Raw genomic sequence first — 15,545 nt, forward strand, 5'->3', positions numbered from 1 at the left:
CCTTCTAAACACCTCTCCCCACGGAGGCAGCAGCGATCACAGGATTTAGGGCTGCATACTCTTCTGTCTTGGCTATCTCTGCTTCCCAGCGCAGCTTGGTCGTGCGAGGAAGAAAGCGTGATCCTGAGCGTGTAAGGGCCTGACACACAGGGATCCCCACAGTCCCCGGGTGCTGCTGTGACAGCAAAGGGGGGTTGATTGCGAGAACTCCGCTGGCAGTAGATAAAACGTGGTTATGCCCAGAAAAGGGGGGAGAGCCAGAGTGTTTTCCAGTTGGGTCGTTCTTCTGCATGCAATAAACATAGAAAGTGCACCTCTGTGGCTGTGTTGTCTCTGCAGGCTGAGGCTGCAAAGTGGCCCAAGGCATGGCTAGTCCTACCCCCATGCAGTCCTGTGCCCTGCAGCCAAAACCAAACCAAACTCTGTTGAAGTAGATGATTTTTTAGGCTTGTCCTGTACCTGTCCAGAGGCAGATGTGTTGCAAGGGAAGGGATGACCTTCAGCAGAAGAGTGATGATGCTTGCAGTCAATGGTGATGTGAAACTGCTTTCTACAGCCCTTGGCTGCAGGATCCACCCAGCAGCACTGGAAAACCTGCACTTGCTGTTTCTTTAGGTGAGCTTTCACTCTTCAGTGTAACTTCCACTGCTCAGCCCTTGCAGAAATGAGCAAGTCTGAACTCCCACATGTCTCTGTTGAGATGAGAGATGAAATGTTCTTCTCTAGTCTCTGCCCTATTCTGGAGAGTCCCCTGGCCTTGTGGGATGAGAAAAATTAATTTCTATTGACAAGAGCTGCTCTTCCCCCTCTTCTGAGTGCTCTTTTAGTTGCCACTGCTTGGGAAATCCAACACCCCCAAAATAATCCATAAGGGTAGAGGTTTTCTCCCCCTTTCCCTCATCAGAGCAGCAGTGTAGCCTCCGTTTCCATATAGCCTAGCTGGGCTTTGAAGCCTGGGCTCCAAGAAGAAATTGTTCCCATGCTGGCAAGCTCAGCACAATCACAGGTCCCATTACCTTCCTGCTGGTGCGGAGTGCTCAGAGTTAACGATCTGAATCCAGCTATGGAAACACCAAGTTTCCAGTCCAAGATGTGTCCAGGCTCTGTCCTATGCTCTGCAGGGTCTGTGCTTATTGTCAGGCCTGTGGCTGGTGTCTGTGGCCTGTGTCAGCTGCTGTGGTCAATATGGGGCAATTTGTTGGGTTACAATGGGGAAAACTGTTCCACACACCCTAGAGCACCCGTTCCCAGTCTGTTTCCTCTTGGTAGAGCACTGCTGGTACATGGAGCACTGTGCATCACCCTCATGGCTGGTCTGGACCAGCAGCAAGGGCTGGAGCTGGGCTGTGATGGAACAGAGGACGTAACAGGTGATACCCTGGCCAGGGCAAGCCCAACAGCCCTCGGAGCCCAGGAGCACAGCCAGGTGAGGATCCCATCCCAGTGCAACCAAGGAGCCCTGGATCATTGCAGTTCCCAGCAGCCCTCAGGTCCCAGCTCTTCAAAGCTGCTGGGAGCAGCCTTGCTGTCCTTTGGCTTTGCTCCCCTCAGCTGGTGGAAAGCGAGGAGGATCCATCAACAATGGGGCTGTTGCCTTCTCTGCAGCTTGACTCTGCCTGACAGGTGAGTTTGCTGTTGGCCTTCCCCTTGCCCGGCTCCATGGGGTGGGTGCCAGGCTCTAGGGCTGCCTTCGTCAAGGCTGTTCTGCTTGCAAATGAGATAAAACCGTGCTTGTTTTTAAAGCAGTGTGATATTCATGTGGTGACTCTTTCCTGAAGTGCTGATTAAATAGTTTTGGGGAATGCTTTGTAACTGAGGAACCTGGAGTTCTGGTCATTAGGCAGTAATTTAATATTAGATAAAGTGCTCCCTAACTGCGTGGTGGGAGGTATTTACCTATGGCTGGGGGAAGGCATGAAGAGGTGATTAGGTGGCTGAGCAGTCTAGCTGGCTGAGCAGTCTCCCTTAAGGGCTGGCCTGCCTTTTGTTTCTGAAAAAAAACTCCACTAAAAAAATCCTTTTCTTTGCTATCAAGTGGTCCTCATCTGCAGAAAGCAGCTTGAGTAATGTCCTCCTTATGTGTCCATAGGAAGCACCTTGTAGCTGTGGGGCTTTCCCAGATCCCAGCTGGCTGGCAGGGCTGTGAGTTGCTCAGGAGGAGCCAGGTAGTGCTTTTCCTCCCTTTTTGGGTACAGGATGGTGGTGCTGTATCATGGCTTTCCCAGAGCGGTTATTTCGACACGGTTGTTGTTGGTTCCCTTTGCTGGCAGTGAGGTTGGGTCATAAATGTTTGAAATTCAGCTTGTTGCTTCATTTTACTGCGCTAGATTAGCTGTAGTATTTTTATTTATGCTTCTGAACTGGATGAATGTCCTTGGTATTTATTTCTTAATGCAGATCTTCTTAAAAAAAAAAACACACCAAACTCTTCTGCAAACAGCTTGTCTGGTACAACACGAGCATTTGTTTGCAGAGAGCAAACAACGGAGCATGGTCTGTACGAAATGAATTGACTTTAAAACACGCATGCAAGGGCAAGGAAATGATTCCCATAGCAGAATTCAGCCATGACTCACAAAGGTGCCCCTGTGAGCTGGGTGTTATCATGCAGAGGCCGTGAGATGCTGCAGGAGCACAGCAGGGCTTCAGTTCTGCCACACATCTCTCGGCTGCTCAATCAGAAAACCATCCCTCCCAAACAGGAGGAGGTCAGCTTTTTCCAGGCAGCCACTCCAGCATGACTCCTACCAACAGCTTCAAAAGCAAAACAACCCCCAGCCGCCCTAAAAAAACCCTAATTTGTGCAAATTGCAGAGGTGAGCAATCTCCCCAGGTCCTGGTGGCTTCTAAACCTGCACAGGAAGTACAGCCCAGCGGCGTGGGAGGGTGAGCAACAGGTCCCAGGGTTTCACTGTTGGGGATCTGTCAGGAGGTGCGGCTGCTACAGCAGGGATGACGAAAGTCTTTTTGATGTCAGGAATTAAGGAGAGTCACCCGCTGCTTTTTGTTGGGTGGGAGAAGGAATGAATGATGGAGCAAGCCAAGAGCTTGGCTTTAGACAGGCAGGTCTTGGGCTAAGAGGGGCTTTTTCAGGAGGGACTCTGAAGGTTTCTTTCCCCTGTGCACATTCTCTGGTGTCTAGTAGGTGGGGAGTGAGGTTTGTGCTACAGCTGTGCGTGCAGCCACTTCTCTCCTTTACTGCGTTGTTTATCTGACGTGAGACTCTAGGAATGTGATAGCTTTGGAGAGCTGTCAGCTGGTGCCGAGATCAGTTCTTAGGTTCGTAGTTATCAGGAGGGCACAAGCGTGCACATGCATGAAAAATGGGAGTGCAGAAGTTTGGCTTCCCTGAGTCAAAATCTGTCTTTTGAGTATTTAAGTAAGTAAAATATAACTCTGAACTGCTTGTGGCAACCTCTGATGGAAAGCAAGCCCACCTTACCATACTGGGACAGCACTGGGCTGCAGAACCATCAGCCCTCTGTTCCACAACAGAATCGAGAGCACATCTCTGCACCTGCCAAGGATTTGGGCTGGAAAGGATAAAAGAAAGGGTGCAGGAGATGATGAAGGGAGAAGAGCTCTATGGAAAGAAGGACCGGATCGTCCTGCGTCACTAGCCCAATGGGCCCCGCCAAACAATAAACACTGAGGTTTCTGAACAAATGACAAGCTTTTATTTTTTTCTGTACTGAAAGAAAAAAAAACATGACGATGCCAAAACCACACCAAAAGTTAGCGACAATTCTCCAAACATTTGAACAGCAAAAACATTTCCAAGACAATAAGGTGAAGGAAAGAGCATTACATCTGGACTGACAATGGCAAGCCAGAGTTTTAGCTGTTACTGTTTCCAGCCATATGCAACAAGTGCTTTATGCTAACTGGATCTCCTGGCTTCTTGGTCCCAGCTAAGGCACAAATTCAGACACCTGATAGTGCTCTTCAGCTTCTGAAACAGCAGAATGTCAGCTCTGTGGTTAAACAATTTATCCAGTGCCCACAAGCCCAGTCTGATAACAGCAGCAAAGGGATGAGCAGAGCAGCGCTCCCCTATCCAAAGTGGAGCTCCAGCACACCCTGGTGTCACAAACTGCCACCGACAGACCTGGGGATGCTCCAGGGCTGGAGAGGCTGAAATCACTGTGTGTCACCTCAGCTCGCTGGCTAATGCAAGGACAAACCTCTGAAAGAGGCTCTCTCATCTACATTTCAGTGGTTTATGCTGATAAATACCTCCCACCCTTTCGCACATGACCTCTTCAAAACAGCTCTACTTGCTGTAACCTAGACAAACTTTTCCCCAGCAACAGGCTGAGAGTCTCTAAATGCAAGAACATCCCCCTCCAGGCTCCTCAGGAGAGATGAAACCCTGGGTCCCAGCCAGCCCCCTGCTAAGTGCCCCAAACCAGATCTGCACTGCTACTCGGAGATGCAAGCGCAGGGGGAGAGCTGTGTCTTCTCACTTGCGGTGTTTCTGCAGCTCACGTCGCTCTTCAGTGCTCCGAGGGCTCCTCTCGAAGTACTGGTGGCTGAGGGCTGCCTTGGCAGAGATGCGCCTGCTGGGATCGTACAGGAGGAATTGCTGCCAACAGAAAAACCCAGCAGATTTAGGCTTTTAAAAAACAAATGATTGATTGCACCTGCACGCGACTGGACTCAGATGCAGATGTTGGTCCTGCCTTTTCCCCTCTCTGGGCTTCAGGAATAACTCACAGCTGAAGTTAGCATGGGGATTATGCTAGAGGGGTTTCTTGAACCTTGATGCAGTGGTTTCCTAGAGGAACCTGCACTGACAGCCCCACTTCAGAGCCAGGACTGAGTGCTATTCGATGATTCAGTGTTTCTGCAATGGCAGAGATGAGCATTAGAGCCAGATCAGCTAATGCACTTCTGGGTTGATCAGATCAGTCCCAAATATCCCTGTTCTTTGCCCAGTTTGAAAAGGTCTTGTCTGTCCCTGGATCTTGTTCTGAGCCCTCACTCACCACTAGTAAGTCTCTACCATCTCGATCTAAGTTGGGAACAATTTCCTTCATCTCCTTCCTCAACCACCGGGGAAAGTCCTCCTTGTAGTCAGGCAGCTCAGTCACCCCAGGCCAGGTCGCCTCAGTGGGAGTGCCCAGGGTGCGAAAGATCCGGAAAAGCTGATCGATCTCGGAGTCCCCTGGAAACAGGGTCTTCCTGGTCACCTGGGGGGAAAAAAAAAAAGAAAAGCCAGTTCCCACCTTTCCAGCTGCTGTGTGCCCTATTTCCCACTGCAAGCAACCCTTGGTTCCAGCAGATGCAAACAACTGCACAGACCAGGGCAGTTACAATGCAGGCAGTGGTTGGCAGTGTCATGGGTGTCTGTCTGCTTGTCTCCAGCTCCTCTGCATGGACCTGTGCTCCTTTGAGGCTGTCCTCTTTCAGCCAGTCCCTTATCCATCTTTGTCTCCACTTTCCTAACACCCGCTCTTGCAGGCTAGCTCCCTTGCCACCTACTTGCTCAGGCTCTGCTGATCTGCAGCTTTGGGAGCTAGGGATAGTGCTGTTACACTGCAGGGATAACCAGAGCTCTTCAAACTGGAATATGGACCTCTAGGAGATCCACTCTGCCATGCTATGAAGTGCTAGTTCTCTGCAGCCCCCTGCAGGGACATCTGCAAGAGTCATCTCCTCCCAGGATCAAAATGCTGCAGCAACAAGACTGAAGTTACCCCTTCCACGAGGACAGGCATCGCATTCCCATATACCTGGAACTGCAGCCAGACCACACTATCCAGATGTTCTGTGTCCTGTCCCTCCTTCCCCTCTTCCCATTGCAGCTGCATCCTCCCTGCTCATTAAAGAGACTATTTAAACCCATTCTACCATTTCTGCAAAGATGCAGCCGATGCTCCAGACATCCACAGCAGTCGAGTAGTATTTGCATCCCAGCAGTATTTCAGGGGCTCGGTACCACAGAGTCACCACCTGGTAAGGAACCAACAAACAAGTTTTGTCTAGTTTCCCTGGGTGAAACTAGAGGCATGGGCTCCTCTCCCCTCAGTTGTAATGCAGCGACTGTATAATTCAGAGTGTGCCAAGGCCATGCTGAATTAACAGTCACCTTAGTGACAGCAAGATTGGGATAAAGAGATCATTCTTCAGTAGGACACTGGAACAAATAAATATACCCTATGCAGAGAAGGTGGGAACCCAGCTTGCAGGCTAGGGTAGAAGCAATCAACCAGCACACTTTGTGGGGACATGAGGTAACCCCTGAGCTGTGGGTTAGGTTACGAGCACATGCCTGGGCACAGCTCTGCCTCAGCTATGGATGAGTAACTTGTGATGCTGCTGTTGTTCACCCGCTGTGGATTGTGTACCCCATTCTCAGGTGGCAGGGAGTCTCAACAATACCTCGTGAGTGTATGTGCGCAGGGGGACTCCAAAAGTTCTTGACAGTCCAAAATCAGCCAGCTTGATTGTTCCTGCTTCGTTAATGAGCAAGTTCTGTGGCTTCAAGTCCCTGTGGATGACTCTATGCACGTGGCAGAAGCTCACACCCTGCAGCAGCTGGGAAAGGTAGTTCTAAGAAGAAAAGAGATTTCAGACAAGGCCATGATGAAACCACTTTGAAGGTTGGATCGTGTGAACCAACACACTTTGGATCATTTACAGACCTGAATGGGAATAAAGACCTTGCTATAAGGCAACACCAGGCTTGTGGGCCACTACTCAGAGATGCATATAAACAGCTCCCACCCTACATGGGGACAGAGAGACTTCAACCCAAGCAATGGCAGTCCCATCCACCCATCCATTACTCTGTACAAAGGCAATTAGGAATAGATCCCTCAGTTGTCCTCTTAACAGCAGTTTGTTCTGCAGTGAGATGGTCTGAAGAACCTGGAAACAGCTGGGAAACAAATATGCTGAGCAATAGTGCCAGGAAGTTTTCCTAGCTGAAATGTTTAAGATCTTGAGAGGCTGAATGCCTCCAGCCAAGGATTAATCTCTTCCAGACGCAGTCTGGGTAAGAGCAGCTCAGTGCTGGCTCTGCCCAGCAGAAGGCAGCAAGGACACATGCTCTCTGCCCCACCTACTAGTGCTCCTTCCACACTGTACCTTGACCAAGCTTAAAGGAAGCCCTCCAGGTCCAGATGAGTCCATGTACTTCCTTAGGTCTTGATTCAGATACTCAAATACCATATAGAGCTTATTCTGGCTGTGTACAACATCCAGGAGACTGCAAAAGAAGTGCAAGCAACTCTCTTCAGTACCTTTGTGTGGGAATCCATGCTATGAAGGAGTGCTAGTCTCTTACAGAGTATGTGGGAAGACCTTCTCCAGAGCTTTGCCCAAGCATCCCTCCTCCCACAGATGCCTCTGCTCTGCGAGTCCTTTGGAGCAGAGAGAGGCAGATATAAAAGCAGCATCTAGTATGGGGCAGCATCAGCTTGGACCAGCCTGTGCTGCTGGAGTAAAAGGGCAGTGCTGTGGGCTATTGCTGCGAACCAGGGAAGTTAAAGTGATTCCTATGTTTTCCTGTTTATTTGTTCCTTTCTGAGCAGTCAGGTAAGGACTGGAGGGCCCCTCTTGCTGCCTGTACCCAGAGCTCCCTGTGAGGATAAGCAGGACCTCGTCAATATGCTGGTGGGGAGGGTTCATCCAAGTCTTACCTGATTATGTTGGGGTGCTTCAGCTCCTTCAGCAGTGAGATTTCTCGGATGGCAGTGCTGGGGACGCCCTCCGTCTCCCTGTGGCAGAGACAGGCTGTACAGCACTCCGTCCCACAGGGGGATCCCGCAGCCCATTGTGGTCCTGTGTCCCTTCTCCCTTCCATTGTACCCCATCGCCTGCCCAGGGGGAGGGTCTCTCACACAGGGTTCCCCCGGTTTGGGACGGAGTTGCATGTGGGGCAGGGCAGGAAGAAATGAAGCCATGGGGAAGAAGACAGAGCGGGTGACCTAGACAGTGCAAGCTGTGGGGTAGAGCTTGTTTGGGAGCACCTGGGAGCACATTTGGAGAAGCAATGGTTTAAATGCCCAAGCCACGCTTTTCAGAGGTGGGGGGAGATGAAAGCTTTTTGCCCCTCAGGCAGCTGCCTTCACACCGTCCTGAGGGGCTGCCATGGGGTGCAGTCCCACCACCACAGCCCCTGGTCCACACTGACAACCCTCATTGTGGAGACAGCCCAGGGCTGACCCAGGGAACAGTAATAAGCTTTTATCTGCTCCGTCCCCGCTCTGGAGGGGTCAAAGTCAGCCCTGCCGGGAGGCTGAGCCTCACCAGGCCCTGGCACAACACCCTGAGGGAAAGGCCATGTCCCAAGGTGGCGGCTACTTCCCCCCTGCCTTGGGCCATGGTGCCAGGGACAGGATCAGGCTCTAGCTGCTTGCATGAGCTGATAAGAGACTTTTTTTTTCCCCTCATGTCAGGCTTTTTTGAGCCTCTCGCACCATTTTGGACACTGGGCTGCGCTCAGGGGCCCCTGCTCACTCCCATGGTGGAGCTGGGGCCCTGCTGGCCTCAGCTGGTGGCCATGTCCCCACAAATGACACTGCCAGCCCCAGAAGAGCCATTTGCCTTCCTTGCCCCCCCCCCCCTTTTTGCCTCAACACCCTGTTGCCACCATGCTGAGGAGGCAGCCGGCCTGGTGCCATGGCAGGCCATGCAGGCACTGGGCTGGGCTGAGCCATGGCAGCCCCCGGGGCCGGGTCTTTGCCCCACTTACGGGTCCAAGGGGACCTTCTTGAGGGCCACCACCTGTCCCGTGCGCTTGTTGCGAGCCTTGTACACCACGCCGTAGGTGCCCTCCCCGATCCTCTCCACGTTCTGAAACTCCTGCTTCAAGGTGTCCATGGCGCTGCCTCAGCCTTGCGATGGCAGCTGGGACAGCTGGCACTGTTTTCTGAGGGGAAAAAAAAAAAGAAACTAAAAAAACCCCCCAAACGTGCAGAAGGTGTTTGCTCTCCGTGTGTGTCCCCTGAGCTGTTTTTGGGGTCTGGGTTCCCCCTTGCTGCTCCCCCAGCACAGGGACCTACCTTGACCTGAGGCAGCGCACGCAGGGCTGCCTGGGGGGGTGTGGAGTGGCTGTGGGCGGTGTCTTTGGGCAGGCCCAAAAAGCCAAACACACCGTGCACCAACTGCCCGGGACTGGTTGCTTGCGACTAAAGTTGTGGAGTGTGTCAGGTAAAGCAAAAACGGAGCAAAATGGATGTAAAAAGGTGCTTTGGGCCAGTGGGAAAGGCAGCAGGGACTGCACAGGCCCAAGGGAAGCTCTGCAGCTCTGTTTGTACAGCGCCCGGCACCAAGGGGATGTGGTGTGTAATTAGGGTTCCCTGGGACACGCTCAGGTCAAACTCACAGCAGAAATGTCTTTTTTTTTTGTTTTTTTTTGGCTTTTTTTTGTCTTGTGCAATTGTCCCTTGAACCTCCCCGCCGTGATCTGCACCACTTGGTCACCCTTCCAGAAAATGTCCTTGGGGGGAGGGTTAATCATTGACTTGACAGCTGACAGAAGACAAGGTTAAAGAAATATGATGCATCGTGGCACCAGGAAAGGCAGAGTTACAGGGACTGTCTTCTGGAGGGCTTGGGGGCTCCGTGTCTCTGGGTGGGCAAAGCAGGACACGGCAGCCCAGGGTCTGCAGCGCAGACCCCAACTTTTAGGTGATCTAAAAAGGACTGATTTAGGCTATTGCTGAGCCACCAGCTCAAAATATTTTTTAAATTGGTCCTGATTTTGCCGATTTGTAAGAACCAAAGCGTGGTTGCTCTGTGGCTGAAAAGGGATTCACAAGACCATGGCAAACTCCTGTGTGGATTCTCCAGTGGCTTGTGAAGGTTGAGTTTACACTCACGACTCCGTCCAGAGTCATTGCCAAATTTGCTCTCCTCTTCCTGGCTGGTTGGGTTTGTGGGGTTTTTTTTCATAACACTTGTAGGAACATGATATTTTGGATATTCCCAACCCTCTGCCAAATGTGGCCATTTGGATAAAATTGAAGTACAGGGAGGAAGGCAGAAGAACAGCCAGGAGGTGAGGTGTAAACATAAACACATCATGACAGACTCATCATTGTCTCTTACAAAACCAGGTTAAAATCTTGCCTCTTGAGATCATGTGTTTGGACTTGGGCTGAATAGAGAGTGTGCTGAGGCAGGGCTTTTGGATCTCTGTAACTGCGTAAAGAAAAACATAAGGCTATGATTAAAGATTATAGCAAGCACTGTAATTACTGAGCCATCTCAGGCCCTTAAATCAAGCCTGCTGGTAATAGGGGACTTTTCCAATACCTGTTGCATTTTGATCTGCCACCGTGCATGGTACGGCTTCAGTCCTTATTTTCTGAACATTACATCAGAGAATCTGAGCAAAAAGCAGAAAAGGCTGCAGGTAGCTGAACTCCCCTGCAAACAACAGTCCCAGCTCATTCTAGGTCTGGGGATTTCTATAGCACAGCAGAGTCTTTGCTCTCTTGCACTAACATTTTATTCGCATCTCACATTAGTGATTTTCTGTCTTTTTGTTGATGGTTTTATTCTGCTAGGCGGGCCTAGCACCATGTTCTTAAACCAGAGTGGCTCTGATGTAACTTCATCTCCTTTTCTTGCAACTTTTTCAAGGCCAAGCATTTCCTTACACACCCAGTACTTAAAGAAGGAGGAAAACTGCATATTGCTACATTTTCTTACATCATCTATGGGTTTTCCGCAGGACAATGCATTTGCCTTAGCAAGAAAGAGGTTTTTAATCAATAAAAGACAGGCTGCCTTCTCTTTTCGTCTTTATTTAGGAAAATATCAATCAAAACCTTTAGACGCTTCAAAAAAATAGTGATTTAAGATCTCCTAAACTTAGTTGTGTCAAGGAAGAAAGTCAAGTGGTGGTTCTCAGGGCACTGCCAGTATTTATTTTAGAGCTGAAGTCAATCCCCCCGCCTTGGACACCAACTCCCAAAAACCTGAAGAGGAAGGTGCTACTGAAAATAGTAACTCTTTGTTTTTCTTGTTCCTTTGTTGGTCAGTTCAGACACGTGAGTGTTTTGCCAGGGATGCTCCTGTGTGGCACCTGAGTCACGGTAACCAAACGCATGCACTCATGTACCCGCAGCTGCAGAGGGCTAACGAACTTTGCACTAATGCCCTTTACCTCTGATCTGCTACTAGCCCGGTAACCCGCTGCGCTTTGGCAGTGCGTGTGGGTGTGAGTTGTTTAACTTGAGATTCGGAGACTTCTCCTTTTTCTGATGTCTCCAAGCCTTGCATTGCAAGAGGACCAGTATAACTCAAGCGCTGCCTTTCCTTAACCACCCTTTTAAACAAACAAAAACCTGCTTCCCAGAGCTATTTTCGGTGATGACACCTGGCCTGAATGGACAACCCACAATCACATACTGACTCACAGCCTTCAAGTGTTTCCCTGTTTAGTGTCTTTGCTATTTGCCATGGCAAAAAGCAGTGTGCTGCAAACCCACCTTCTAGATTTACTTTTAACACATTTGTTGCAAAGGGCAGTGCAAGGACCAGTGTATGGCTGGTCTCAGAGCTGCTGTCAGGACGTGCTGTTTCCCATCCGCTCCTGCCTCTCGTTGAAGTATTTCCTCTGCTCCTGTATGGCTTGTTCCAGCAAAGGCACGTTCATCCCTTCCACACAGGTCAATATTCGTGCCTTTACCACCGGACTCTCACCTGGAAATATAAACAGGAAGCTTCTGTAGAAATAAAAACAGATGGAGCAGCTCAGAGGCAAACAGAGAGGTTCCCTCAGGCTCCAGCTGGCCAAATAACCATAGCCTGAGACCTTGCAGGAGACTGGACCGGTTGTGTGCCTCCACCAATACAAGCAGCAGGCCCGGGAGCAGGTTAATTCAGTGATGTGCTTTCCCTCTGCGCTCTTGGCTACAAAATGCTGGTGACTGACACTGCACTCTCCTTGCACTAGGGAATGCTGAGCCCAGAACATGTTGGTGCCAATGCCTGCCACGCAGCATCCGTCTATGTTGTGGGTGGATGAAGTTTGGTTTTCCCTGTCTAAAAAGCATCAGGGATGGGTCTAAGCTAATTTCTGAATGCCTCTGCGCAGACAAGAAGAGGACAGAACAAAGCTGGGCTTAGAAAAGGTTCAATGCTGCCTATAACCAACAGTTCATTGGTGGCATTCAAATCGTAACACGGAGCTGCACAAAAGGGCCCAACCCTTGGTGACACAGCCACCATCTCAGCCTGCTCCCCTTCCACCCCTGCAAAATGAGACCAACTCACTCTTGAGCTGCGATGACCAGAATAACATGTCTTTCCAAAGGAATTTTGCAGCAGTGGCTTAGCAGGTCACTCACTAGACACCACGTGCAGTGTGGCTTTCCACCTGCCACCGAGGATTTCAATGGCACAAATGTGAGTGCTTGGTATCAGGTGTGGCCAAGACAACACTTGGGATTTGCTTCACAACCCCACAGCCCAGCCTAGATCAATTCCCCATGCCAAGCATGGTGCAGCTGGAGTAACGCTCAGGGCACCCCAGGAAAGGGTGACAGGGTGCCCTGTGTGACAGATCCTGCCTGCATTCCTCACGCCCCGTGTTTGAGGGCAGGGATATAATTAGAGCCTTTCAAGGATGGCAAAGACCAACCCAGCCACCTTGCAATGAGGCATTGCTGCAATATCAGCCATGTTTGGAGTGAAGATATGTGGTGGCTGGCAATGATGCCAGAAGGCTTTAGCACAGGTTTCACAAGCTCAGCGATGCTGCTGAAGTGCTTCTTGTTTCTAACGAAATCTGTGCCAGAGCTCCAGATTTTCACCAAGATAATGGTGGCTCTTCTCATGGTCAATGGGGAGAGAAGGGCTGCTCCTGCCCCGAATCACATGCTCGTGTGACCGGAGGCAGTCACAGGAGATGAGCCTGCCTTGGCCAATGCTAAACCTCAGTGACGGTGTGTCTCACCATGCACCCAAGGAGCCACAAAGGAGCTGATGAACCACGCAGAGCAGCAAAGGGCTCTGGTTCCTGGAGCATTTACCTTCCCTGTGTTCGGCCTCTCCTAGGACCATGTAGCGAGATCCCAGCTGGGCTTGGAACGGCTCCACAAACTTGGTGTCAACACAGACTCGGTACTGAGCTGAGCTGTGCTGAGCGGTGAGAACGGCTTCGGAGCGGGCCAGGTCGTAGCAGCATAACCTGGGAGTGATCGATTTGGGAAGCTCAGCGATGCAGAGATACAACAATTAGAAACAAAGTGAGGGGGTTCAGCCAGTGAAGGAAAGGCCTGGCCTGCAAGGAGCTCACGGTACCCTTCTCACCTGCCAAACGTCCTCAGCGCCTTCCCCTCTGGGACCGAGCTGTTGATCTCCCATGGGAAGTAATAGACACCAGCACTTGGCAGCATCTCACAGAGCCGCCGTTGGGCCTGCAGGAAAGCGAAAGATCTGAGCTCATGCCACCCCAGTACCTGATCCAGATACTAGGTGACACTGCCCCAAAACTCCTTCCTTGCCCAGTGCCCCCCATCCAGGGGGCTGCAGGAGCTTCACAGCTTCCCTGTGGAGTCCTGTTTGCAGCTCAGTGCACATACCAAGCCCTGGGCATCCTGTCATAAAAAGGGGCTACCTTCCCCCACTGCAATCCGGTGTGAAAAGCAACAGTCAGCCCACCAGGTCCTCCAGGTCTCCCCCAGGCTATGGATGGGTTGAGAAAGGTTAAGGCAGTGGGAAAAACGGTGACTGAGAAGTTCAGAGAGTGTGAGGGATTGAGATGCAGGAGGAGACCCTGCTGCTGGGGTGATGGGGCAGCAAGATTTAAGGTATGATCCCAAGTCTGTTCTCATGCTGCAGGATAAGGAATTCTGGCAGTGTCTGATCCTGCAGCTGGAGAACAATTACTTGGCTACAAGCCAGGCTGGTTTCATCAGTAGTCTAGTAGGGTTTAGAAGACAGTGATGAGTGAGAATGATTCACCCCAAGACAAGACACAGGTGGAACCTCCTGGGAGCTCCAGCGGTGGAGCAGGGCTGGTGCAGGCAGGCAGGCCAGCCACAGCGCAAAGCAGGAATGCAGAGCAGCTTCCGCAAGATTTTGATTCTGCCCTGCCAGTGCCGTAGCCAGGCTGTTGGCTGTGCCTCAACGTGGTTTATTTTGGCATCATTTTCCCTCCAATCTCCCTTGCAGGGTGCCTGTGTTCGGCATGTTTCCAGCTCCATTTACTGCTTTTCTCTCTGGTTTCATGCCTCACTGGGGGGCACCCCAAGAGCTGGTCAATGGCCCAGGTGGAGACTCCTGCACTTCAGACAAGTGGGGCCACCCCAATGGGTTCGAGGACCCCCAGTACTGATTATGCAGCAGTGGGGACACGCTGAGCTGCAGCCCTGTGGCTTTAATGCCTGGTGCCCCTTGCCCAGCCCAAGCATTGCTCAGGGGGCTGCAGTCTGGCAAAATGCCCCACTGTCATCCCACAGAGGGCTGCTGTGGGAGGCCACCGAAACCAGGGCGATCCTGGCTCACCCCTTCTCTGCACACACCTGAGCTCCAGGGCTGACTGCCCTGTGGCCCCATGCAAGGCTGTGCACGCCTGCTGCAGGCTGTGACACCCCTCTGGCGGGGTCCCAACCAGCAGCGATGGAGGTGGAAATCCACCTCTGTGCACTCTGCAGCTCCCTGCATCTCCGCCTCCCCTAACCCAGATTTAAAAAGAAGGTTCAATTCTGCACCTCCCGAGCAAGGCAAAGGCTGTCCTGCATCCCTCACGTTTTGCTCCTGAATCACGCTGTGCAGTAGGACGGGATCAGCCAGGAGTGCAAGATGCTAAATGTGCATTTAATGCGCTTTTTGACACACGCCCAACCCCGACTGCAATATATTGTGTGCCCATTCCATGCACTAATACACGTGCAATGTCACCTGCAGTGTGTTACGTGCACATTTGATGCACACTTGGCTCCAAGCGCAGCACATTATACGCAGGTTTAGCGCACTATCTAACGCAGTATTTAATGCATGACCAAATGCAGCATGCTATATGGGCATTTAATGAACTGTTTAATTAATTAACTATTAATTGCCTGGCTGCAGGTGCAGGATGCGCACTCTCAACATGCTATTTAATGCACAATTGAATGCATGCCTAGCCCCAAATGCAGACTGTTATATGCACCCTCAGTGCGCTACTTAATGCACACCACACGTGCACCACAGCATATGTCTATTTAGCACACCATTTCACGCACAATTTAATGCACACCAGCCTCAAACGCAAAACGCTGTACGCACACCCCATTCCCAGGGCATTTCCCAGTTCTAGATGCAGCACATTATATACATGTAGCGCGCGATTTAAGGCACACGCAGCCAGACATGCAGCACGTTGTACACGCAGTTTAATGCACAATTTAAAGCACGATGTCACCCAGCCCCTCCCCAGCTGCAGCCCGTTGCACGCGTGTTTAAAGCCCGGCCTAACCCAGCCCCCCCCAGCTGCAGCCCGTGTTTAAAGCCCGGCCTGACCCAGACCCTTCTTACCGCTTCCCCCCTTTCCTGCGGGTGGCGGCGGATCACGTGGCCGGCCGTCGCGAGGCGTGACG

General features: G+C 51.3%; 2 protein-coding genes across 4 annotated transcripts; both read right to left on the reverse strand.

The window, feature by feature from the left end:
* Positions 1-3,654: 3,654 nt before the first annotated feature.
* CDK3 (cyclin dependent kinase 3) lies at positions 3,655-8,829 on the reverse strand. Its single transcript, XM_068413023.1, has 7 exons — positions 8,702-8,829; positions 7,647-7,724; positions 7,093-7,213; positions 6,385-6,555; positions 5,854-5,955; positions 4,989-5,192; positions 3,655-4,585 (listed from the first exon to the last, which is right to left on the reverse strand). Exons 1-7 carry the CDS (start codon positions 8,827-8,829, stop codon positions 4,463-4,465), a joined length of 927 nt encoding a protein of 308 aa, XP_068269124.1. The 3' UTR covers positions 3,655-4,462.
* Positions 8,809-15,518, reverse strand: TEN1 (TEN1 subunit of CST complex). Of its 3 annotated transcripts, none has more exons than XR_011049238.1 (5): positions 15,484-15,518; positions 13,273-13,379; positions 12,993-13,150; positions 11,448-11,661; positions 8,809-8,878 (listed from the first exon to the last, which is right to left on the reverse strand). XR_011049238.1 is itself a non-coding variant. In XM_068413022.1 (4 exons), exons 2-4 carry the CDS (start codon positions 13,356-13,358, stop codon positions 11,525-11,527), a joined length of 381 nt encoding a protein of 126 aa, XP_068269123.1. In that variant the 5' UTR covers positions 13,359-13,379; positions 15,484-15,518; the 3' UTR covers positions 10,770-11,524. The 3 variants fall into 3 exon arrangements, 1 of the variants encoding a protein (XP_068269123.1); XR_011049239.1 differs by lacking the exon at positions 8,809-8,878 and adding an exon at positions 10,267-10,339; XM_068413022.1 differs by lacking the exon at positions 8,809-8,878 and having other exon boundaries at positions 10,770-11,661.
* Between the last annotated feature and the right edge of the window lie 27 nt (positions 15,519-15,545).

The sequence above is a fragment of the Nyctibius grandis genome, chromosome 15 (assembly GCF_013368605.1).
Source record: "Nyctibius grandis isolate bNycGra1 chromosome 15, bNycGra1.pri, whole genome shotgun sequence".
Lineage (NCBI taxonomy): Eukaryota > Metazoa > Chordata > Aves > Nyctibiiformes > Nyctibiidae > Nyctibius > Nyctibius grandis.

Bases quoted from the DNA above. Each gene is read 5' to 3' on its own strand.
- TEN1 (XM_068413022.1), bottom strand. From the start codon at position 13,358: ATGCTGCCAAGTGCTGGTGTCTATTACTTCCCATGGGAGATCAACAGC. The intron at 13,151-13,272 runs GTGAGAAGGGTA...GATCACTCCCAG, and splicing joins GCGCTGAGGACGTTTGGCAG to GTTATGCTGCTACGACCTGG. The intron at 11,662-12,992 runs GTAAATGCTCCA...TTATATTTCCAG, and splicing joins AGAGGCCGAACACAGGGAAG to GTGAGAGTCCGGTGGTAAAG.
- CDK3 (XM_068413023.1), bottom strand. From the start codon at position 8,829: ATGGACACCTTGAAGCAGGAGTTTCAGAACGTGGAGAGGATCGGGGAG. The intron at 7,725-8,701 runs GTAAGTGGGGCA...TCTCTGCCACAG, and splicing joins AAGAAGGTCCCCTTGGACCC to GGAGACGGAGGGCGTCCCCA. The intron at 7,214-7,646 runs GTAAGACTTGGA...CTTCTTTTGCAG, and splicing joins AAGCACCCCAACATAATCAG to TCTCCTGGATGTTGTACACA.